The sequence below is a fragment of the Phalaenopsis equestris genome, unplaced genomic scaffold, assembly GCF_001263595.1.
Source record: "Phalaenopsis equestris unplaced genomic scaffold, ASM126359v1 Scaffold000121, whole genome shotgun sequence".
In the NCBI taxonomy this organism is placed as follows: domain Eukaryota; kingdom Viridiplantae; phylum Streptophyta; class Magnoliopsida; order Asparagales; family Orchidaceae; genus Phalaenopsis; species Phalaenopsis equestris.
In genome coordinates this window covers 436,069-461,298 of record NW_018164563.1, presented here as the reverse complement: position 1 = coordinate 461,298, position 25,230 = coordinate 436,069, and the positions used below count along the sequence as shown (strand labels likewise).

Here is a 25,230-nt window from a genome sequence, read left to right as displayed (position 1 = left end):
CGGCTGCCCTTTCCTTCTATTTCTCGAGCGCGCTCTCCTTCGATCAGCGAAGGCCGCGCATTCGGATAGGTATGAACTGGTTTCCTCTGCATCCCCTTCTACACTTCTACGCTGGGATTTGTGCTAATGATGCTTTCCTTTTAAAATCGGCTTCTTTCCTTGCGCGAAACCCTAAATAAAACCAAGAAATCTTAAATGCATGAGATATTGGCGTTAAAATTTCGTTTTTTGAGTTGAAACTTTTACTTGTATAAATTTGAAGCAACAGACTTGTACATTTTATGTGGTATTTTACTTGTTAGGTCGTTTTCTCTTCGTCGAATCCATGAAAGTTCATGGTTAATTTTCTTAGTATGCAATTAGTTGTATAAGACTGCCATTTATGGCTGCAGCATGTCTTCCTTCTTTGTTCTCTACAGGAAAAGAGTTAACATAACTTTCTTTTACACATTAGTGATGGATTCTGTCTTGATGCTAGAAACAAGTAAAATGAAATGAAAACAAAAAGGGGTTTTACATACTAACCATTCAAAATATTGAATTTAACATTCTAACAATCCAAACTTTAAATAAAATATTTTAACCACCTAAAACTTTAAATATTACATTCAAACCATCCAAAACTCTCACTCAAAACCTTCATGAATGGGCATGGGAGGGTGGTAGCAATTAAAAAAGTGGTTAAAATGTTCTATTTAGGTTCAGGTGTTTATAGTGTTATATTCAGTTTCTTTGCAAAAAGAAAAAGAAAAATAAAAACTTAAATCAATGGTTGCATATTCATTGTCATCCGATAAGATTTCATTTTCTTTTGTTCCCGGAGTTACGATCTAATTGAAGTTAATTCTATGCTTTAGGCACTTAGGCATTGCTCCATGCAATGAATATCTTGCCAATGGTTGGGTGCTTTTCTTTTGATACACTTATTTTTTGCTGCAATTTATGCTGTTCCATTGGAGCATCTTTTTAGTTCTAGTATTTATTTTTTGTAAGATTTACGTACACACCACTCAAACCTTGTGTTATTACATATCTAACACCTAAACTTGAAAATTTTCACATATGCCACTTTATCTATACATGCAAAGGTGTATTTCACCTTTTAAAAGTTAAAAGACAGGTATTTTTGATATGCATGATTGATTTGGGTGTATAAATGTATAAAACAAACTTTAGGTATTATATATGTTTATACAGAGGAATTGGGTGCTATGAATGTAAATGCCTTTTCTTTTTTAACAAAAGATTCAATATGCTTCTCATCCCTCTGCAATTGTTATACAATGTTTTCTGTTTTCTTTTCTCAAGTGATGTTTTTCTATGGCCAGGTTGTGTTTAAACAAAATGTCTCGTGTTTATGTGGGAAATTTAGATCCACGAGTGAATGAGAGAGATTTGGAGGATGAATTTCGAGTATATGGAGTTATAAGAAGGTACTTTTGGGAAAGACGATTTACTTCACTTTATCCATATTGTAATGTTCATCATCATCATCATCATTTTTAGCAATGTTTTGACCATTGGGCTGTCTTTATACATGAATGCGGCATTTTGTCATAACATGTTAACAAGGTAAAGTTTATGGGAAATTTACATACGCAGCACACAATTCTTATGTATTAATATATCTCACACCTAAACTTTCATATTTACATACATTGCACTTCGGTGCAGTAAACCTATGCATGAGCAAGTGTATTAACTTTTAAAAAAGTTAATAGTGTTATTTTTTACCCGACATTAAAGATTTGAGTGCAATTTGTGTAAATATGAAAGTTTTGGTGCGAGACATGTAAAAACATATGAATAGCTTGCTATGTTTATAAATGTCTCAAAATTTATTTCTCAGGAAGTCTTATAAAATGAATGTAAATCAGATGGTTCGAGGCAGAGTTGAGCTGAAAATTGAAACATGTTTGAACTCGTGTTATCATACTTCTAAAACTCATCTTTCTTTAGTAAACTATGTTGGATAATGCAAATTCTAATCTTAGTATATTATATATTTGATTTAGTGTATCGTCCCTGTCATTTTATATGCAAACATATATGCATGATGTGATAATATGAATTTTATTTCCTTTGAATTTCTTGTCTGACCAACTATTTTGAATGTGAAGCATTGTTTATTCTAATGATTTTTTTTTTTTCAATTTTATACCAATGTAGTAGATGCGATATAATTGTTGTTTCCACTGAGCTTTACTTCACATTTGAATCTAGATTCCTGGCTTCATATAATATTTGGATTCTGATACCTTTTTATGCTAAAAAGAATTAAACACAATCCTTCTTGTCACGGTTTGGATTAAATCTCTTGATTGTGTTGATTATAACAAAAAAATGAAAAGTAAATTATCAATGTTGTAATCTATCAGTCAGACAGACTGGGAATGTTTGAGATGCATTAATAATCTTCATATTTATGTTATTATTGTGGTCAAATAATTTGCTAGAGCTTTAAGCTCTACAGCTAGGATTACTAGAATTTTGAAAGTTTTCATAATAGCAGTCAAACAGCTGTAAATGTTACGCTCATTTGTATGCATTTTCTTATCTAACACCTAAACTTTATTGTTTACATTTAGACCATCCAAATTATTCATATCACGTCAAAATACCAACATTTTAATATTGAAAAAGTGTAATATACCTAATTATGCATAGGCAAGGTGGCATGTATGTAAAAATGGGTGTTTAGGTGCTAGATATGTAAATCTTCCTTAACAATAAGTCAATTCCTCTCTTAATTCTATGCATCTGTCTACTACTGACTGAATATATTGGATTTGCTAAATTTATAGCTATAAGGGGTTTTTGATGTTTGAACTTGATAATTTTTTTTGCAATGACTGTTTATGATTATGTTTGTGAACATGGAAACTCTTTTATTATTAAAAGTGGCAATTCACATTAGGAAGGAATTTATTTTCTTGCCTCAGAATATATTTCACTATTTGTGCTTTATTTATTATATATTTTATTTTCTTGATTTTCTTATTTGGATGAATTCCTATTTGGTTTCCTTTCCTTATTAAATATATGTTGCAAGTTGTAATACAAGATTTGAGAAAATAAAGTCCTTCAAGAATTATACATGGCATAAGAGCTCCAAAATCAATTTCGTTGGGCCGTAATCTATTTCCATATCATCCCGTCGACGGGTGGACTCATAGAGACATCCAAAGCCAACATTTGATGCCATCTTCACACACGCACACTCAAGGTCGTTGTTTCCACTATGGTGCGTTATCTGGTTCTTCAACGTAGTGCGTTTTGCCTCTCAGATGATATTGCATTGGTCGTCCCCTCCAATACATTATGTTCAAAAATCTCAATCGATTGTTCACTCCGTTTGAACATCTCACTCTTCTGATCTTTATGTTCAAATTGGATTGCATAAGCGTATGCTCTTGTAAGCATGAGTCGGTAGCTGCCGTCTGAGATGAAGTTCTTCTGGTTGTTGTCTTTCCATGACACTGCTGTCATTCAAATACTTCTGTTTGTGCGTCACTGATCTATTTGAATTATTAGATTTCAACTAATTGACTCGTCTCATCCTCTCATATTACAACTACTGTTTCAATTTGCGAATGATGCAGTTTGTCATAGCCCCCACCTCACGAGTCGTCAACTTGCAAATGGCTTGGCCTCTTTACTGAGTGCCAAATGCTTGGAAAACGAGAGTTGTGCATCTTCTTCTATGTCTTGTTTAGTTGTCCCGCAACTGATCTTCTTGATTTGAACTTCACAATCTTATCATGGTCAAGCACACGACATGACATTACAATATTTTTTCTTAGAAGTTGCGTCCAAATCCGAGCCAAATCTGAGTCTACATCTTCAATCCCTACCGTATTTGAAAGCTCATCTCACGTTGTCACAAATCATAAACTACATGGCCATAATTTTCTTCAGTGGTCGTAGTTCGTCTGTAAGGATATCTGCGGCAGAGGGAAATGACATCTCACATGTGAAATTTTAGCTCCAAAAATGAATGATTCAAAATATTGAGTCTGGAAAACTAACAACCACATGGTTAATAAATTTCATGACCACAAAGACAAATGACAATTTTCTACTCTATAGGACAATCAAATAGATATTGAAGTTGTGTGTGAAACTTACTATTGTATTGAAAACTCCTCAGAGCAATTTGAAATTGAGACCAAATTAAATGATCCACGACAAAGAGATTGAGTGTTATTGAATATTTCAACATTATCACTTGATGTTGGCTGCAACTAGACACGTACGAGATTAATTCTTGGAAATGCCCGGATGACTTTGTCTTTTATAGGAGTATTACCGAACGAAAAAGAACCATAAAATTCCTCCTTAGACTTAAATAAGGGAGAATCCTTTACAGAGCTTGGAAGGGAGGAGAGTAGAAAGAAGTTGATGATGCCAACAATCACACCCCACCATCTGTTGAAGGATCTACATGGCACTCAAAATTCTTTTAAGATTAACAAGACTAAGAAGGGACAACCATGCTGTGTCTAGTATAAGAAAAAAATGTTGAAAATTACAAGGTAAAACTACAAATTTAAAGTCGTCTAATGGAAGCTATGATAGGGAGAACCGGAGAACCATGCAAATACTGTCATGCAGAAGTTTGTCCATTCACCAGGGAACAAATTGAGGCGCTGTAGAAAATTTTAGGTCATGGTTACAATTTTGGGTAAGCATCGAGCAACTGATAAATCTACTAGCACACCTAGGTATCTTACCCCATGAACTTGTTATTCAAAGCAATAAAATAAAATCTTGGATAGTTGACTTCAGAATTTCAGATCATATGATAAGAGATATCAATATCTTCAAAAATTTTAACGCTTCTTGACAACCACTCTACAGTTCAAGCAACTGATAGTACTTTCTCTCTTGTAGCTGGATCTGGAAAAGTCGAATTGACAAATGATTTTCATCTCTACTATGTACTTTACGTTCCAAGTTAAACCACAATCCATTCTCAATCATCAGACTCGCTCTTGACTTAAAATGTGTGACTAAATTTTTTTTTAAAGTTTTTGTGATTTTCAGGTGGTGGGTTCGAAGAAGATGATTAACAGTGTTGAGATACTAGTGGTCTATATCTGCTTAAAGGGAATAATCTCATTGGCAGACAAGTTCACCCGTCAAGTTGTATTTTCTAGTCTAGTTATGTTGGTCAAGTTTTTAATTCCAATTCTATTTTAGTTGAAAGGCAAGACATATTAAGTCATTGTCGCTTTTTTCATCCAAACTTTGCTTGTATTGAAAAAACGTTTCCATATTTGTCTATCATTCTATTGTTGTAATTCTCACAAATATTTGGGGACCCACACAAGTAAAAATTATGACGGGGCACGGTGGTTTCTTTCATCTCTAGATGATTATATTAAAATGACTTGGCATTTCTTATAAAAGGAAAATATAAAACTGTCACCATACTTTAGTTATTTACTCAATGATACTCTATTCTAAAACAAAATTCAAATTCTTAAAATTGATAATGCTAAAAAAATATTTTAATTCCACTTGTGGTCCTTGTTTTTTAAAACATGATATCATCCATATCAGTTCTTGCGTGGATTCTAAACAAAATTGGGTCGCTAAGAGGAATAACAAATATTTATTTGAGGCGGCTTGTGCCTTTATGATATCATGCGCCTAAAATCTTTTTGGGGAAAGCTATACTTCCGTCACATATCTTATCAATAGAATGCCATGTTTTGTTCTAAAATTTCAGATCTCTCGTAACATTCTCATGGAATCCTATTCACATATTCACTTTATTTTTTCCTCTGACTTTCCATTGAAAGTCTTTTGGTTGTCCCGTCTTTGTTCGCATCCACTAACAATATCGCGCCAAACTAGATTCTAGATCTTTTAGATGTATCTCCATCGGTTACTCCTCCAACCAAATGGATATAATTGCTACTCTCCAATCACTTGAAATGTATACAACTCCTTGGATATTACATTTTTTGATAATCAATCTTACTTTTCCAAATTTGAAATTCAGGGGTAGAACTCGATGAAATATTGAAATTGGGATCTTCTCCAAGGCACTCAAACTGATTCAAACCCTGCCACTCAAACAATTGAACCGCATCCTACCACCCAACCAGCTCAACTTGAAGAATCAAACTCCGCCATTGAAGCTGTCCCAAATATCTCCACTCTTCCTCAACTTGACACCATTGATTTGGAACTTGTTGTCTATATCAGAAGGAAAAAGACCACTGAGCACGTAGAAGATACCATGCAGATTAGGAACAAACAACTTGAACTAAGCCCTCCATTGATAACCATAATGGCATGAAATTTTTATCTCATGCCCAAAGGTGTACCGATCATCCAATCGAAAAACATGTAACTTATGAAATGTTAGCATCTTATAAACCTTTTATGACAAACCTTGATAGTGTGCTAATTCCCAACTCTATTCAAGGGGCTCTAAAAGTTTATGCTTGGAAACAAGCAGTTGATGAAGAAATTCGAGCTCTAGAAATAATAACACATAGACGCATACAAACTTACCTTATGGAAAAAATTTTGTAGGCTGCAAATAAATATTCATGATTAAGTACAATGGAGATGGAACTGTAGAGAGGTTTAAAGCCTGATTGGTGGCAAAGGGTTCCTCACAGCCATATGGGATTGGCTATCAGGAAGGCTTCGCACCTATTGCCCAACTAAACATGGTATAGATTCCACTCTCTTGTAGTATACCGTGATTGTCATTTATATCAACTGGACGTTAAAAAATGTCTTATTGAATAGAAGTCCACATGACTATATCTTCAAGTTTGGAAAATTGGTTTAACAACAATTTGGTTTGCTAGTTGAAGAAGTTATTATATAAAAGTAATCTCCTCATAATTGGTTTGACATGGTTGCGAAGATTGTGATTACAAATATATATCATTTGTGTTAAGCTGATATACACCATTTGTTAAATCCAATACTAGAGACAAATTGTTATTTTTCACAATATATGTAAATGATATTATCATGAAAGGTGATCATTCAGAGTAAATTATCAAACCAAAAAGAGACGCTTGCAACAAAATTTGAGATTAAGAATCTCAGGAATCTCTGATATTTTATGGGGATGGAGGTGGGTTTAAGGATGGACTTGTGATATTCCAAAGGAAGTGCAGCCTTAGACCTGTTAAGTGAAATTGACATGCTTGGGTGTAACTATGATGACACACTTGTGGATTTCAACTAAGGGCCTGGTAGAATTAAGAAAGCATGTCAATTGACGATGAAAGATATCTAAGACTTGTGCCCAAACTACTTTATCTATCACAAACAAAACATGATATTTTTTACTCAGTCAATTTAGTAAGTAATGATTTGAGTTCTAAAAAATAATAACACATGTACACTTATAGAGTTATCTCATGGAAAAAATCCTGTAGGCTTCAAAGAAATATTCATGATTAAATGCAAAGGAGATGGAAGTGTAGAGAGGCTCAAAGCCAGAGTGGTAGCAAATGACTTTACACAGTCATATGAGATTGACTATCAAGTCATCTTTGCACTTATTGCCAAGCTCAACACTTAAAGTTTTATTCTTTTGCAGTAAATAATGATTATCCTGTATATCAACTAGGGTTGTCAATTTGGCTCGTTGTTCGTGAACAACTTGTGTTCGGCTTGTTAAGCAGCTCGTGTTCTGCTCGTTCGTCGAACGAGCCGAACACGAACAAATTTTTAAGCTCGAAATGTAAATGAGCCGAACACGAACAACAATTTGTTCGCTCGTGTTCGACTCGAAATGACTCGAAAAAAAAATTATATAACTTTTTATACAACAATATATTACATATATTATTTTGTATAATAATATATTATATATATTTATGTCTAAGTTTAAATCATGACACCTCATGTGGCAATGTGGTTAGTGTCTTCTTTTGTATATATTTGATCCAGGTTCGAATCCCACACTTCTCATCTATTTTACTCAATTTTAGTTTAACGAGCCAATTTTGTGCCGAACACGAGCCGAACACGAAAATAAATATTTAAATCGAGCCGAACACGAACACACTGTTCACGAGCCGATTTCGAATACGAGCTATTTCGAACGAGCCGAACACGAGCCAAGTTTGAGCTCGCTCAATATCAACTTGATTTAAAATACGTGTTCTTTGATGGGCATCTTGATGAAGTCTACTTGACTATACCCCTAAGTTTTGAAAATCGAATAACATGTTGGTTTGTAAGTTGAAGTTATTATATGACTTGAAACAATTTTCTCATACTTTGTTTAACGATTTTGCTATGGCTATGATTACAAATGTATATCATGAATGTTAAGTTGATCAAATACTATTTGTTAAAGCAAATATTAGAAGTAAAATTATTATTCCTATAATATGTGTAAATGATATTACCATGACATGTGCTGATTCACAGGAAATTATCAGACTAAAAAAGGATGCTTGCAACAAAATTTGAGATGAAGAATCTCGAGAATCTTTAATATTTTCTGGGAGTAGAGGTGGGTCTAAGGAGAGAATTGTCATATCTCAAAGGAAGTACATATTAGATATGTTAAGTGAAACTGACATGCTTGGGTGCAAACCTGCTGGCATACCTATGGATTCCAACATAAGGCAGAACATGGTGAAGAAAACAATTTAGTTGACAAATAAAGATATTAAAAACATATGGGCAAACTGTTTTACCTATCACACAATGTACCTGATATTGCTTATTTGGCCATTGTAGTAAGCCAATATATGAATAATCCAAATTAAGATTATTTGGAAGTCGTGAACAGAATCCTGAGATACTTGACGATGACATTTAGATATGATTTGTTCTTAAGAAGATTTAGAAATCACGAGATGGAGATACACACGAATATTAGTCGGGCAAGAGAGGAAACTGATAAGAAATGGATATTGTTCATACTTTTGGGGCAATTTCGTCATGTGAAGTCAAAAGCAATTTCTCCCTTGGAGTAGTGTAAAATTTGAATATCATGCTCTTGCATTATGATTATGTGAGGGAATGTGGATTCAAAGGCTATTAAGGGAAACTAAGGTTGAGATGAAAGACACAATTAAAATGCCCATTTTTAGCCAAACGACTATTATTTTAGCCAAAAATCTTGTAAGTCATTACAAAACAAAATACATTAAGATTGATCAACAATTCATGTAAGAAAAAACTAACCATGGAATTGTTCAGCTCAATAATGTTCTTACATGACTTCAGACCACCGATATTCTCACCAAAGCATTCCTAAGAATCAATCATGATGAATTGAAGTTCAAGCTTGGTTTGTACAATATTTACAACCCAACCTGAAAGGAGTGTATTTGCAAAGTGCTAATCCACATCAGAAAGAAATTTATTTTTTTTCTTTATAATATATTTTACTTATTGTATTTTCTTTATTAAATATTTCTTTTTCATGTTTTTTCTCTTTTGGAGGGATTCCTATTTGATTTCTTTTTTTATTATTTATATTTAGCAAGGTTTAATGCATGATTTGCGAGAAATAAATTTCCTTGAAGAATTCTACACTTACCATTGAATTTATAAATTCTATCATCAATTATTGCAATTTGAGAAAAAAATGATATCAATTTAATTACTCTTCATTCTTATTTTATGTCCTGTTGTTACAAATGATGTGGTGTAAGCGATTTGTTTTTCTTATATTATTGAATCTCATGAAATGATTTGTTTCTCAAATCTATTTGTAATGTAGCATTTGGGTTGCTAGAAGACCACCAGGTTATGCTTTTATCGACTTTGATGACCATAGAGATGCTCAAGATGCAATTCGTGATATGGATGGTATGGAAATAAGCTGCCCTTCATATTTTTTTCTTTGGAGCAATACTTATTGATTAGCTAGCTTCAAACTTCTACCAAATTATTTTCAGTTTATGGTATGTTTTTTATGTCATACATGTCACGTTTTTTTTTGGTTTTTATATCCATGCAAAATTATTATTATGCTGCTTTGTGTTTATTATTTATTATGTAAAATACATTCTTTTACTTGCCATCATTTAGTTATTATCCACGCTCGGTTGTTTTGTACCAATGGGCAGCAAATCTTTTGCCATATGGCAATCTTTTAGGACTCCTTTGTAATCAATTTTATTTTATTTTAAAACATATTTGTTTATTATGTTTCTTACATTTTTTTTTGGTTTCTAAAGAACAATTGATCATGTTTTTAAAAACACAAAATAAATTTTAGGTGTTCTGAAAAACATATTCTGATTCAAATCAAAACACAAGCAAAAGAAAATATAATAAAAAAATAAAGATGATCCCAAAGGGCCCTTAGTTTATGATGCTGATTGTGATGTCACCGTCAGAAAATCTCTCTTTTACTTTGAAAGGAATAACCTGGCATTTCCTTAACCTTTATTTTTCTTATAGAACGAAGGGCCTTAATCTGCTCCAACACTGTAAATGCATTTAAAGAAAATTTTGAGTTTTCTAAAGAAAACCTGTGTTTTGCGTGCCAATTTTCTTCTACTGACCAATATAATTCTAGAAATAAAAAAAGCTGATAATAATGACATATGAATTGTTATAATTTTTTAATGCATTGTGCTTTTGTGGAAAAATGAACGATGATGTTAAAATACAAACTTTGAAATATATCAAACGCAATAAAAAAAGTTAAGATAAACCTAGACTTGGTACACTTACTGTTTTGTTAGCATCAAGAAATGCAACTTTTGTATTTGATGCCTTCTTTTTTACTTATAGTTCAGGACCCCCTTTTGAGACACTTTTTATAAATCCTTCCGATAATGCGGAACAAATAAATTTTTATTGGAGCATGAAAGTTAGTGAGCGAAGGAACAATGCCAATTTTAGAATTATTTACAGTTTAGAACTTAAATAATTTTAAATTTAAGGTTTTTTATCATCATATTGTATTTGATAGTAACATCACTTATTATCTTTCATAGAATTCTTTAGTTACACCCCTTTCACAATAAATCTATGTACAAACAGATACAAACAGATTTTAACAATCATATTTAATGTATCTTCCATCATTACATATACTTTTACAGCGATGTGTCGGAATACAATCCCTGACATGCGTTTTCTTTGTTTGTTCCATTTGATTTAGGTTTTATATTGTGCCTATTGTTTGATTCTAAAGGTTAAATTTCTTGTTCTCTATTGTATATGCCTGAATCATCTAAGTTACATTGAAGTCAGTTGCATTGATGTATATTTTTTTGGGAGAACTCATTTCTTGTTTGGGGCCTCTGACGAGTTGTATTTTTACCACAATTATATAAAATTTTTACTAGTTTTATTGCTATTTTATTTAACTCTTATCGACTCTGTCATTAGCATGTATTAATTGTGCCACTATTTGAAGGCCCTCAAGAGTCATTGAGTGCAAGCACCGTTTAAACAATGCAAATCATGCAAATAACGAAACTGGATGAAAAATTAGGGGCATTTAAATACATACCACCTAATTCTTATGTATTTACATATCTAACAACTAAATTTTAATCATTTCGTTTATGCCACCAAATTTTTTATATCACAAAAAATACCACTATTTTGACTTTTAGAAAGTGAAATACCCATTTTCATTCATAGGTAAGTTGTCATATGTGTAAAAGTTAAAATTTATGGGTTAGATTTGTAATTACATAGAAATTGAGTGGTATGTATGTAAATTTAGGTAACTAGCAGCATCTAATTGCAAAAATATTTGTGGCGAGGTGAAGTAAATCTTACGTTGCATGCTCAGCACAATTCTTTGCCAATTGTAGCAAATCTTGAATGTCATGCAGTTAAACAATTGAAAACGGTTTTGTTTTAGCTAAATTAAAATTGGGATGATTACATGCATAGCACTATAAACTTTGCTATTTACAAAATTAGCATTTTCGGTAGTTTTATTATGAATTTTGAGTGAAATTTTTGAAAAAAAGGATGAAAGATTCCATTAAATTAATAGTGTCATAGACGCAAGGATCTTTGTCACTTTTATTTATTTGTGGAGTCCATTTGAATTAAAAAGAGATGTTATTCCTATGAGAAAATGGATCCTTTTTTTTAAAAAAAAATTCCTTTTATCACTTGTTTTTTACAGATGAGAATGCTCAACTTTGGTATACTGCACATTTTAGCTTGAGGGGATGTTTTTGTATCAGTTAATTGAGTGAACATGGTCATGCTAGCATTTTGCTTTACCAAATTGTATTTCGTAATAATTTGAATTTGTCTGGCTTATCTGCATTCTTGTGCGAATATTTTCTTTTGGAGGTGTGTGCTCATTTATAAAGAGGAGCCATTTTCAGCTTTTCACATACAGGGTATGAGGATATTTTTTTGTGTTGCTTTAACTATTTTAACAATTTTCTACTTTTATGATTCTCTATTCAGGTAAAAATGGATGGAGGGTTGAGTTGTCTCACAACTCGAAGGGCGGCGGCGGCGGTGGTCGAGCAGGTGGCCGTGGTGGTCGTGACCGCCAAGGTGGATCTGATTTGAAATGTTACGAGTGTGGAGAGCCTGGTCATTTTGCTCGTGAGTGCCGCTTGCGCATTGGCCCTGGTGGACTAGGGAGTGGACGTCGCCGCAGCAGAACCCCTCCTAGATATCGTAGAAGTCCAAGTTATGGTAAAAGGTAATGTAATATATCACTTGTCAGCGGTTCCTTGTGTAATTTTTTCTAGGCATTTACATATCTGCAGCTGAATTTCTATGTACTTACATATCTAACACCTAAATTTTTTCATTTATACCGCCCAAATTTTTCATATCGGATAAAAACTGACACCTTTTTAACATTTGAAAAGTGAAACTTCTTTTTATGTTTAGGGAAGGTGTACATCTTTTAATGTATGGGCGAGGTGGAATTTATGTAAAAATTGAAGTTTAGGTGTTAGATATGTAAATACGTAGGAATTGAGTGGTGTGTATGCTATTCATCTTTTTTTATGCTAAGTATGCTTGGGGTTCCAAGTTACATCATACATTCATTTGTTCTCATTAGTCACTATGGTGTTCAACAGTTCCATCATGCAAATAATTTAGGGGCATTTATGCACATGCCACACAATTCTTATATATTCACATATCTAACACCTAAACTTTCATATTTACATGAATATCACTCAAAGCTTTAACATTATATAAATAAATAACACTATTACTCACTTCCTAAAATTGAAATACATCTTTTCATGCAATAGCTTTTTAACACTATAAACTTTCATATATACATGCATATCACTCAAAGCTTTTAACGTTATATAAAAAAAATACTACTATTACTTACCATCTAGAAGTGAAATATATTTCATTGGTCAAATAAGCAAATATGTCTATTATTTCTAGCAAATTCTTTTGACAGGAGCCCCAGCCCTCGGGAGAGGTCACCACGCCGCCGGAGCTACAGCCGATCACCCGCTCGCGGCAGGAGCTACAGCCGTTCCCCACCTCGAAAGCGCAGTTACAGCCGCTCCCCCGCTCCCCGTGGCCGAAGCTACAGCAGATCCCCAGCTTATGCTAATGGGTAGAAGCTCTACCCAGCTTCCTTCACATGAACCTCACATTATATATTCCAAAGCAGTACTATATTTGCCACTTTTCTGTCTTCAACTGTATTGATTATATTTCAGGAATGGTGCTGATGCTTAGGATGGCGAACCCGAAAGTCCAAATATTGTCTGATGTCTGCTTTCTCTTAATGTTGTCAAACTTGACTGAACAAGGTTCATTCAGTTCTGTCCTGTCTTTAATATTTGCTATTTTGTTATTGTTAGTGTGCTAAACCAGAAGATTTGCTTTGAATGTCATCAAGACTTAAAGTAACATTTTCATTTCTCTTTTTTCTTTGTTTTTCTTGTGTTGAGGAGGCATCGACATGCTTCGTCGCCACTTTGCTGCGTCGGCATGCATTTCTTCTTCTCTGCTTCTTATCTACTACTCGCGGTTCCGCCCTTCGGTCTTCTTCGAATAAGTCGTGCTTCTTCTTCGGTCTCGACTCACATTGTAATTAGGCTTGTTTATATAATTTGATGGGGCATTTACATATATAGCACCCAATGCTTATGTTTTTACATGTCTCACGCCTAAACTTTTATAATTACACACACATCTCACATAAAAAATATTACTGTTACCACTTTTTAAAAGTAAAATACACCTTTTCCATGCATAAATATGAAAGTTTAGGTTTGAAATATATAAATACATAGGAAATGTGGGGGCTGTGAATGTAAACATCCATCTTTTGATTAGCATTAGTGTAGAGTTCTTCTTGGATGGCTCCGCTCTCCCCAACTGAGTTGGTATTGTATGTAAATCCACTTCAGCTGAGGTAAATGCTGTTCTGCTTTTGTGAAGATGTTTGTGTTGTGTGGGCTTTATTATACTACAGCTGTTGAGAGTTTTCCACAGGATTTGGAGAGCTTGTTTGTTCGGCCATCTGCTGGTGGATCTATATTTCCTGGCCCTCTACAATAAAAGCTTGCACCAGTAGTGTGTTACCCTCTCCTCAAATCTGAATGAAAACCAAAGCTTTTGTCTGAGTTCTGCGCCTGCTTTTACCCTTTTTTTCTGCACCACGAAACAAATCGTAAGACCCAAACTATCTATGGTTCTCTTCTCCTGGGATTGTTTCTGTGAAAATCTTTACTTTTTCTCGTGTTATTTTGGATATGTTTGAGGAGAAATTATTACGCCCGGTAAACCTGACATGTGGACGACGACATGAATCTCACCATGCCGCCGGACGCACGGCGCGATGTGATCCACAACATCATGTCCGGAGGCCTGGTGCCGTTCACACTATGTTCGCACTATGTTCGCACATCCGGTTTACTAGACATTTTTCTCCTGTTTGGGGCACTGATTTTTTGCTTTCTTTGGAGGGTTTTTTCTTTTTTGTTGTTGTTTTTTAGTTTTTTTTTTTTTTTTTTTTTTTTTTTTTTTTTTTTTTTTTTTTTGGAGGGTTCAGCAGTTTTTTTATAGTGCATTTGCACAGATAACATTGAATTTTTATGTATTTACAAGTCTAACAGCTAACTTTCACATTTACATGTGCAACCCTCAGTTTTTGCATGACATAAACAATATTACTATTAGTAATTTTTTAGAAATGAAACACATATTCATGCAATGGGGTGTTATTGAGAAAACAGTTTTTTGTAGAGGTGGTTACATGCAGGCCAGTTCATGTTTATGTATTTATGTATCTATTACCTGAGCTTTCATATTTACATAAAGAAGAAATTTTAAAAGTGAAGCACATATTTGCATGCATTGGTTTATGACACCAAAGAGTTATAAATGCATCGAAATTTGGATGTTAGACATGTAAATACATATTGCATGGTATGTCTGTAAATCTCTTTTTTATAATTAGAGATAATCTAGTGATCATTAGAATAAAACTATAGTTTGACTTTTTTTTTTTTATAATGACATGTAAATGAAACCAAAACTTTTGTCAAGCTCCGCACCTAATTTTCCTTTTTTTTTTCTGGAGTTTTATTCTTTTGTTGGCCTTCAGATTTTTCTTTTGGTTGGCATTTACTTGCTTGGCACACCATTTTTATGTATTTACACAGCGTTTTCTATCAGTCATTTGCATACATACCACTTAATTATGTGTTTACATTATCTAACACTTCAAAATTTGAAACATTTATTTAAATTTATTGATTTATGACACGAACTGGTTTTAATCATATGGCGTGTTTGGGGTGGCGGTGTGTTGTTGTATCTCATTTTTTTAAGTCAGGCAAAATTGTGCTTTCTTTGTGTACTCAAAAAGTTGTTGAAAGTTATGTTTTTGTATTAGACTTGGGGTATGTTTGGGGCAGCTGCAGCTTATTGAATAATCTGCTGATAAGCTGATTAAAAATAATATGCTGATAATTTAGGTGCCGTGGCTATTACAAATTTTTTTTTTTTTTTTTATAATTTAGGTGCCGTGGCTATTACAATATTTTTTTTTTTTTTTTTGGATATATAAATACACAGGAATTAGATGGTATGTATGTAAATGCTCTAATAAAAACATATAAGAATTTTATGCATGCTCATTTAATTGATGGCTACTTACCATTGTCGTTGCTATAAATTTTGTTGTGATTATAAAAATTTATGATCACAATTTTTAAAAAGTATGTAGAATTATGGGGAGTGATCATTAGGTTATAAGGAAAAATGTACAGAGATTACCCGGCAATTCATGTGTTTGCACATCTAACATAAAATTTTTTATGTATGAAAAATCACTTCTATAAATATTGTGGTGTGAATGTAAATAAGGAGCTTAAGTTATATATTAAACTAGGAATGGCTAGAGGCTATTATACGAGCATTCAACTACTTTTAATGTATCTAATAATTTGAGTACCACTTCCTTAAGGTTAATTTTGCCTGAGGGGATTTGAACTTCCGACCTGAGGGGGTCTTATACGGTGAATGCCAATCAATATGTTGGGATATGTGTATTTTATTTTTTTAAGAAAAAAAAGTTTGATGTTTTTGATATCACATTTTTTAACTTTGTATTTGTTCTTGAATTACATACATCTATGGAATAGGGTGTAGAAAGGAGAAAGAAAGATATTTCAGAACAAAAGTCTATTTTTTTGTATTTGGTCCTCCCTTTTATTGTTCCTGTATTTATAGAAATCTATAATCATTTTGTAAAATAAGATTATGCCCTGAATATTTTGGTTGTCAGTTGACCTTCACCAGCCGGCTTGGTTGATTCATGATATGACTGAAATGTTATGAAGCAACGATGATTTATATAAGTATACGTTCAAGTGGTACAAAGAATTGAGTCTATGTATCGATCACACGAGAAAAGAGTAAGCTCCAAAAGTCTAGAGAAGTTAAAATCTATACGTTTTGAGTCTAGCTTGAATGTTTGAAGGATGGTGATTTTAAAGTTTTTATATATTTATTTATTTATTTGTTTAAAAAGTAAAACCTATTACTAATTTTGAGTTTGAAAAGGTATTAAATGCCTCCCTAGAATTTGTCATATATAAAGCAGATCTAAGTGATTCTAATGAAGTTGACAATCAACAATAACAGTTTTCTTTAGTCCATCCCAGCAGCCATAATAAACTTAGTGTTTTATTTTACAGTTACTCGCCTAATCATGCAAAAACTCTAATGTTTGCAAATTTTTTTACATGATTGCACCATTTTTAAAGCAATATTTCTATTCTCTCAGTGGTGTCATATTAGATCGCAAACCATTTTAACTTTCTAAGTAATCAATTTAGGAGTAAATTAAAATAAAAACTATCAACCTAAGATCCAAATTACATAATAACTTACAAAGACGATTCTAATTTGCATAAAATCTAGTTCAAGGAAGAAATAAATTTAAGGCATACACATAACAGACGGACATAACACAAATTTCATTACAAATTCAAAGTAAATGAAGTTTAGAACGATCACACTAATGCTCCTCTAAAGTGCACAAAGTTACAACCCAATCCTTAATTTTCCACCCATTGGAGTACAATAAGCGTACACTTGTTCTCTCTTGGGAAAACTCACATGCACAATCTCACACTCACTTCTTAGGATTCTGTCGACGAAGCATGGTGACGGCTGCAAACTTTCTCTGACGACTTCATTCGATATCTGTCTTCTTCCTCTTAATGTCACTCCAACGGTTGAGCATTTCTTTGAAAAATGGTAGAAGAACCCAATTAACTTCAAATTGCTTCCTTTTGTATCTACTCATTGCCACAGATTAAGGTAACTGCAATAATTGTTATAAAGTTAGTTCGCCAAACGTTAGACTTCTTCCTGACGTATATGTGTCGGGTTGTGGGCGCTTAAGTGCCCACTTGGATGCTACTCGAACAAAGGAGTCGACACCTAGACTCCGGCTTTTGGTGCATATGCGCCCGCTATAGAGCAGACACTACTCTTATTCCCGAGAGGCTGACGCATAGGCGGTGATCTATTGGCACCTAGCAGCTGATTGATTGGCACCTAGGCGCCCATTATGGGGCACCAATACAAAGCGCTTGGAGCTTAGGTGCCAAGTTTGAGCGCCTCAGCGCGCGGTGCAGTTACTATACAAAAAATTAGGTTTTAATCCAACTTTTAAGTGTGGATATGGGAGTTTGATGTTTTCTTCTTTATGAATTATTCGACGAGTATCCCGATGAAGATGAGTAGTGTCGAAGAGGTGGATTTTGGTGATTCAGTGGGATTTTTTGCATCTGATTTGAGAGGGAAGATTGTTGGTGCAAGTCTTGTAAGTTTCTTCATGTGAGTGTGGAGAAGAAACTTGTGTGAGTCCTTTATAAAACTTTCTGAATTTCATAGTGAAAATTATAGTGGTGTAGCTTCGTGGTCTTTTCCCGTTGGGGTTTTTCACGTAAAATTTTTGTGTGCTTTTCTGGTTGCTTTGATTGTGCTGTTGTGTTTAAATTTTTCGAAACCTGCGATTCTATTCCATGGTGAAATTAAAAGGAGACTCTTTCACAATTGTTTTGGCTAACAAACTGGTATCAGAGCGGGTTTAATTCAAATGGAAGTAATAGACGGAGAAGCAATGTTCAAAGTGGAGAAGTTCAATGGAATGAAATTCGCTTTCTGGAAGATTTAGGCGAAAGATTTGTTATATCAGAAAAAATATACTTGACACTATAAGGAATCACAAGAAAACTTGAGTCTATGCCTACAAATGAATGGGAAGTGTTGGATCGAAAGACACTTGGTTTGATCATGTTAACACTTTCCTCATTTGTTGCATTCAACATTGTGAATGAGAAAACTATGGTGGATCTCATGACAACACTGACCAAGATGTGCGAAAAATTTTCTGCTTTCAATAAAGTTTTTCTGATAAAAAATTATTTAACAAGAAGATGGTGGAAGACAGTTTAGTGACAGAGCATCTCAATAACTCTAACACCATGACGAGCCAGATGTGTTATGTGGGGATAAAGTTTGATGATGAAGTCAGAGCACTAGTGGTACTATCTCCATTACCGAAAAGCTGAGATGGTTTGGTAACGACAACAAGTAATTCTTGAGGGACTTTAAAGTTAAAATTTGATGATATCGTAAGCCTGATGTTGAATGAAGAAGTTTGCAGAAAAGCATTAAATGGTGAATTTTTATGTTCTGGGTTGAATTTTGATAACATGGGAAAGAATTTGGGCGGGAATACAAGGAGAGACAGATTCAAGTACAAGTAAGGAAATCCCAAGTCAATCATAAAAAAATGATGGAACTGCGGTAAGAAAGGGCATGTCAAGAAGGATTGTAACGCTCCAAGGAAAGCTGATGGTGGACATGAAAGTAGTTTCTTTACTAATGTCTCCTTTGGTGAATCCAAAATGACTCCCTGGTTTTATCCCTAGTCAGAACTGAATCCTGTATAGTGGATTTAGGTGTATATTTTCATGCTTGTGCCAATAAAGAGTTATTTAAAAACTACAGTTAGAGTGATCTAGGGAAGGTTTATCTGAGAGATAACAAGGCTTGAAATATAATTAGAAAGAGTGATGTTGATATCAAGTTACAAAATAAAGCAGTCTGAATGCTCACTGAAGCTAGACATGTTCCTAATTTGAAGAGAAATCTTATCTCTGTGAGTGATCTAGAAAAGTCAGGACAGGTGATTCGTGGAAGGTGACCAGGGGGCATTACTGATTTCTCAGGAAACATTGAAGGGACTATTTATCTAATCACTGAAATGACTAATTTTATTATTGTGGCTGGAACCATGGTGGATGCAGTTTTGTGGCATCGCATGTTTGATCATATGAACGAGAAATGTATGAAGTCCTTACTTTCAAAGATAAAGCTTCAAGGTCTGAGATCAATTGATTTGGATTTTTTGTGAAAATTGTATTCATGCAAACACAAGGTCTCTTTTTCTAAGAGCAAGTTAGTAGTCAAATCAAAGAAACTGAACTTAGTGCATACTGATGTATGAGGTCCTACTCTAGTTCAGTTCATTAGAGGTTCTCGCTATTTTGTCTTGTTCATTGATGATCACACAAGAAAAGTATGGGTGGTTAATTTCTTAAAACAAAAATCTGATGTATTTGAAGCCTTTATGAAATTGAAAGCTATGATAGAAGATGTGATAGACTTGAAGCTGAAGTGTCTCAAATCAGATAATAGGGGTGATATCGTGATTATAAGTTCAGGAATTTATCTGCTACAGAGGGGGTCAAGCACGAGTTCATTGCACCAAGGATATCGCAACAGAATCATGTGACTGAGAGCATGAAAAAAACAATCACGGAGTGTGCTAGAAGCATAAGACTCCATGCAGGCTTGCTAAAACAATTTAGGACAGAAGCAATAAACACAAATGTTTATCTGATAAACTGTCGCCCATCAGTACCTTTAGAGGAAGACTTACTTGAAGAATCCTAGAGTGACAAAAATGTATGTTTATCTTATTTAAGAGTATTTGAGTGTTCTTAATATGTGCATGTTGATGTAGGGTCCAGGGGCAAGCTTGACTCAAAGTCTATCCAATACACCTTCGTTGGATAAGGATAATATGAGTTTGGGTACAAGTTCTGAGATTATCAAAATAAAAAACTCATCGTAGGGATGTCACATTCTACGAAATGAAGATGTACAAGGATAGGGTCAGAACTCAGAACGTTTTGTCAGCTACTTTTGAAGAATCCAGATATATGGAGATAGAAGATATTTGTGATTAGGAAGATGCAGAAAGAAGTAGTGCTCAATTAGAAGGAGCACTGAAAGTTCCTCAGCCATCTGCTACAGAAGTCAGAAGATCCAGCGGAGTGAAACAACTCATACAAAGGTATTCTCATTCCTTACACTATTTGTTATTAACTGATATTGGTGAACCAAAATGCTTTGAGAAAACCACTCAAGTTGAAGATTCAAGGGAGTGGGAGCTTTTCATGGATGAAGAGGATGAAGAAATGCAATCTTTTGAGTTAAATTAGACTTAGGATTTGATGATACTACCAAATGACATAAGAGTGTCGCGCAACAAGTGAGTCTACAGGTTGAAAGAGGAGTCGGACGGTAGCAAGAGCTACAAGGCAAGACTTGTTATTGAAGGATTTCCAGTAGAAGGAAGGAGTGAATTACAAAGAGGTCTTCTCCTTAATGGTGAAGATGACTACTGTCGGGGTTGTACCGAGTATGGTAGCAGTGGAAGATCTACATCTAGAGTAGATGGATGTAAAAACGGTTTTTTTTACATAGAAATCTGGAGCAGGAACCGTACATGGTGCACTCACAAGGTTGGTTATATGATTTTAGACGAAAAATTTTTGGCATGTAAATTGAAGAAGAGCTTTTATGGCTTGAAGTAGATTCTGAGAGAGTGGTATAAGAGGTTTGAAATGTTCATATTAGAGAATGGATATATGAAGTGCCAGACAGACACTGTTGCTTCATGAAACACTTCGGTAATGGTTATATTATGATTTTTTTGTATGTGGATGATTTGCTAATTGCAAGGGAAGATATGGAGAAAACCAGGAACTTAAAGAAATAGTTATCAAATGAGTTCGAGATGAATGATTTATGTTCAACCAAGAAGATCCTCGGGATTAAAATTAAAAGGGACAGGAGTGTATGAACACTGAAGTTGTCTCAGGCAGAGTATGTTGAGAAAATCTTATAAAGGTTCAATAAGAGTGAGGCAAAACCAGTTAGCACTCCCTTAGTCACTTCAAACAATCTGAGGAGCTATCACTTACTTGTGAACCAGAATAAACACAAATTGAAAGAAGTTCATATGCTTTAGTAGTTGGAAGTTTAATGTATGTGATGATTTGTACCAGACAAGATATTGCATTTGTAGTGAGAGTGGTCAATAAATACATGACAATTCAGGTAGACATCATTGAGAGACAATAAAGTGGATTCTCAGGCATTTGAGGGGAACAATCAATAAGGTACTTTGCTATGGAAGTGCAGTGATTAGTCGACAGGAATTTGTAGATTCAAATCTGACAGGAGATGTTGACACTATAAGAAGTACAACGAGATATATCTTTACATTAGGGAACACATGGCGACTTAGGTTTCAAGGTTGCAGAGGATTGTTGCAACTTCAACTACGGAGGTTGAATATGTTGCTATCACTGATGCTAGTAAGGAGATGATTTGGCTATAAAATTTCGTGGTAGAATTGAGCAACGAGCAGAGAATTGGAAAAATCTATAGTGGCAGTATGAGTGCGATTCACCTTATTACGAATGCTGCTTTTAATGCCAGGATGAAACACATCCAGCTCAGGCATCATTTTATTCGATCTCTTCTAGAAGATGAGCAATTATTTCTGGAAAAAATACACACAACTGAGAATCCTGCGGATATGTTGACGAAGGTGGTGCCTATTGAGAAATTGAAGCTTTGCTTGACTTTATTAGGGTTTCATGAAGGTTGAGATCGGGGGAGAGCTACACCATGGTACGTGAGCATATTACATGATTATGAAGGTGATTCAGGTGGAGGCATAGGTACAAGATTGACATTGGGGTGCTATAGTCTCCAAGTGGGAGATTTTTGGATTGTGGAGTTTAAGCACAAGAAACCCAACACATATTCGGCGGGGTTAAGCACCCACTTATGTGCTGCTCGAACAGAGGAGTCGACACCGACTTCGGGCGTATATGCGCCCGCTATAGAGCAGACACTGCTCTTATTCCTGAAAGACCGGTTCATAAACGTCGGTCTATTGGCACTTAGGCACCCATTATGGGGTGTCGATACAGAGCACTTAAAACTTAGGCACTAAGTTTGGGCGCCTAAGCGCTCGGTGCGATAACTACAAAAAAAAATTGGGTTTTAAGCCAATTTTTGAACGTGGATCGGGGAGCTTGCTGTTTTCTTCTTTCAGAATTCTTCGAGAAGCATCCCAATGAAGGTGAGGAGAGTTGAAGATGTGGACTTCAGTGATTCAACGTGATTTTTTGAATTGGATCGGAGATGGAAGATTGTTGGTGCAAGTTTTGTAAGTTTCTTCGTGTGAGTGCGGAGAATAAACTTGTATGAGTCATTTGTAAAACTTTCTAAATTTCATAGTGAAATTTTTGGTGGTATGACTATGATTTTTTCCCGTTCTATGTTTTTTCCACGTAAAATTCTTATGTGTTTTTCTGACTACTTCAGCTCTTTCACATTAGTTTTCCTTAACATAAGGTTCTAGTGTGGCACCTTGATTTTTTCCCATTCTATGTTTTTTCCACGTAAAACTGTTATGTGCTTTTCTGACTATTTTGATTGTGCTTTTGTGTTTAAATTTTTGTTTAAGTTTTCTCAAATCTTGTGATCATATTCCACGGTAAAATTAAAAGGAAGCTCTTTCACAGTAGTTTTCCTTAACATAAGGTTCTAGTGTGGCACCTTGACACTAAGTGGTGCCTAGGCTCCAACCTCTTGGTTGGAAGCCTAAAATTATTCTAAAGTGGCCCCTTGTGGTACCCTCTTGGTAGAAATATGTTGTGGAAAAGAGTGGGAGGCGCTAGACGCCATTTGCGCAGCGCAATATTAAGTTTCAAATTTAGTTATTTTGTTCTTTTCAAGATCTATAACATACAATTAACATAAAAAACACATAAAATTATAAATACAATATAAATAACAAAAGAAAATAAAGAAAATATATTAAAATAATTCGCACATTTTAGACGCATAGGTTAACTTCTTCATCAGCACGTCTCGACAAATCTTCTCCACATCTACTGCATTTTAAGTGGTCAAGGTCTGGATCGGTTGGCCCCCCTCAATTTGTCATCGAATAGGCCAGTAACTAGCCGGGTCCATCTCTAACCGATCGGTTCTCATCGCGCATTTCTATACAACTTAGTGAGATTGAACTGGCCATCTTGGGACCGTTTGATTCATCCAAATGCCTTTCCATTATACAAATATAACTTATTTAGATTGTACCCAAAAAAAAAATATTTTTTTTCTAAGTATTCGATATATGAACAGATAGCAATAGGTCTAAAGGCCGATGGGCACTGGCCCGTTGAAAATTCGCGGAACCTCCACATGGAAAAATTGGGAGCAAGCTCGCAGTTTGTTGGTCAGCGCCTTCCTTCCCAGTCGTTGCTCTTCCCGTCAACTTTAACGAATAAATTATCAATTTTTATCTAATTTTCATCATCTATAAATGAACATAGCTCCCAAAGTATCTGTTTGATCCTCGATTCCACAAAATCGGCGTAGCTGCCTCTCACCCCTGTTCTCTCCGTCCCAAAATTCGGATTTTTGAGCCATCGCAGTCCCCGAATTCGTGATTTATTCTATAATTACTGTTCAAAATTAGGATTTTGATCAGCCGCTCGGCAATCGATGTGTCGATTTCATGGGCAATACATGCCGGGGATCATCCGGGAGCAAGTATTTTCAATCATACGCGGAGCCGACGGAGCTTTGCGGATCTAAACGGAGTTTCTCTTCTTTCAATCCTTCGATCCCTTCACATTCCTCCGACGAGGAACTCACCTGCTCCGGCGGCATGAAACGGGCCGTTGATCCTCCGGCTAACTCGGTGCTCGGCCACAAAACACCTAACATCTACGACTCCTTCAAACTCGGTCGGAAATTAGGGCAAGGGCAGTTCGGAACTACGTATTTGTGCACGGAGATCGCCACCGGGATTGAGTACGCCTGCAAGTCGATTACCAAGCGTAAGTTGATTACTAAAGAGGATGTGGAGGATGTTCGACGGGAGATACAGATAATGCATCATCTCTCCGGCCATAAGAACGTGGTGCAGATCCAGGGCGCGTATGAAGATCCGCTTTATGTCCATATCGTCATGGAGCTCTGCGGTGGAGGAGAGCTGTTCGATCGGATTATTCAGAGGGGGCATTACAGTGAGAGGAAAGCCGCGGAGCTGATCAAAATTGTTGTTGGAGTCGTTCAGGCTTGTCATTCTCTCGGCGTCATGCATCGTGACCTAAAACCGGAGAATTTTCTGCTTGCTAACAGGGATGATGATTTATCTCTCAAGGCAATTGATTTTGGGCTCTCTGTGTTTTTCAAACCAGGCGAGGAACTTTTTGAAAGATGATTAAGGATTTCGTTTTTCTGGATTCTAATGTTGTTCGTTTTCTCTGATGCAGATCCTTGAGAAGAACACTACTTTTACAATAATTTTTTTTTTATATTTTAAATTTTGCAAGTAGTGTTAGTTACTTTGCTCATTTCTCTTCTAATCCATCTTGATGGTGTTAGAAAATTTGCGGC

General features: G+C 34.9%; 2 protein-coding genes and 1 long non-coding RNA gene across 3 annotated transcripts in view; all 3 read left to right on the top strand.

Moving 5' to 3' along the window:
- Positions 1 to 6: 6 nt before the first annotated feature.
- LOC110021089 (serine/arginine-rich splicing factor RSZ21A-like) lies at positions 7 to 13,847 on the top strand. Its single transcript, XM_020719420.1, has 6 exons — positions 7 to 69; positions 1,329 to 1,433; positions 9,725 to 9,813; positions 12,400 to 12,643; positions 13,373 to 13,534; positions 13,641 to 13,847. Exons 2-6 carry the CDS (start codon positions 1,345 to 1,347, stop codon positions 13,657 to 13,659), a joined length of 603 nt encoding a protein of 200 aa, XP_020575079.1. The 5' UTR covers positions 7 to 69; positions 1,329 to 1,344; the 3' UTR covers positions 13,660 to 13,847.
- Positions 13,848 to 14,156: 309 nt separating this feature from the next.
- LOC110021088 lies at positions 14,157 to 14,652 on the top strand. The gene is made up of 2 exons (XR_002293609.1): positions 14,157 to 14,341; positions 14,422 to 14,652. It is a non-coding gene; the product is annotated as an uncharacterized LOC110021088 (long non-coding RNA).
- A 9,334-nt stretch (positions 14,653 to 23,986) lies between these two features.
- LOC110021086 (calcium-dependent protein kinase 26) overlaps positions 23,987 to 25,230 on the top strand; it is an 8,781-nt gene continuing 7,537 nt past the window's right edge. The window contains exon 1 of the mRNA XM_020719417.1: positions 23,987 to 25,031. Coding sequence (XP_020575076.1) covers positions 24,344 to 25,031 — 688 coding nt within the window. The 5' untranslated portion in view covers positions 23,987 to 24,343. The remainder of the gene's footprint in view (positions 25,032 to 25,230) is intronic.

Bases quoted from the DNA above. Each gene is read 5' to 3' on its own strand.
- LOC110021089 (XM_020719420.1), top strand. From the start codon at position 1,345: ATGTCTCGTGTTTATGTGGGAAATTTAGATCCACGAGTGAATGAGAGA. The intron at 1,434-9,724 runs GTACTTTTGGGA...TTTGTAATGTAG, and splicing joins GTATATGGAGTTATAAGAAG to CATTTGGGTTGCTAGAAGAC. The intron at 9,814-12,399 runs GTATGGAAATAA...TTCTCTATTCAG, and splicing joins TGCAATTCGTGATATGGATG to GTAAAAATGGATGGAGGGTT.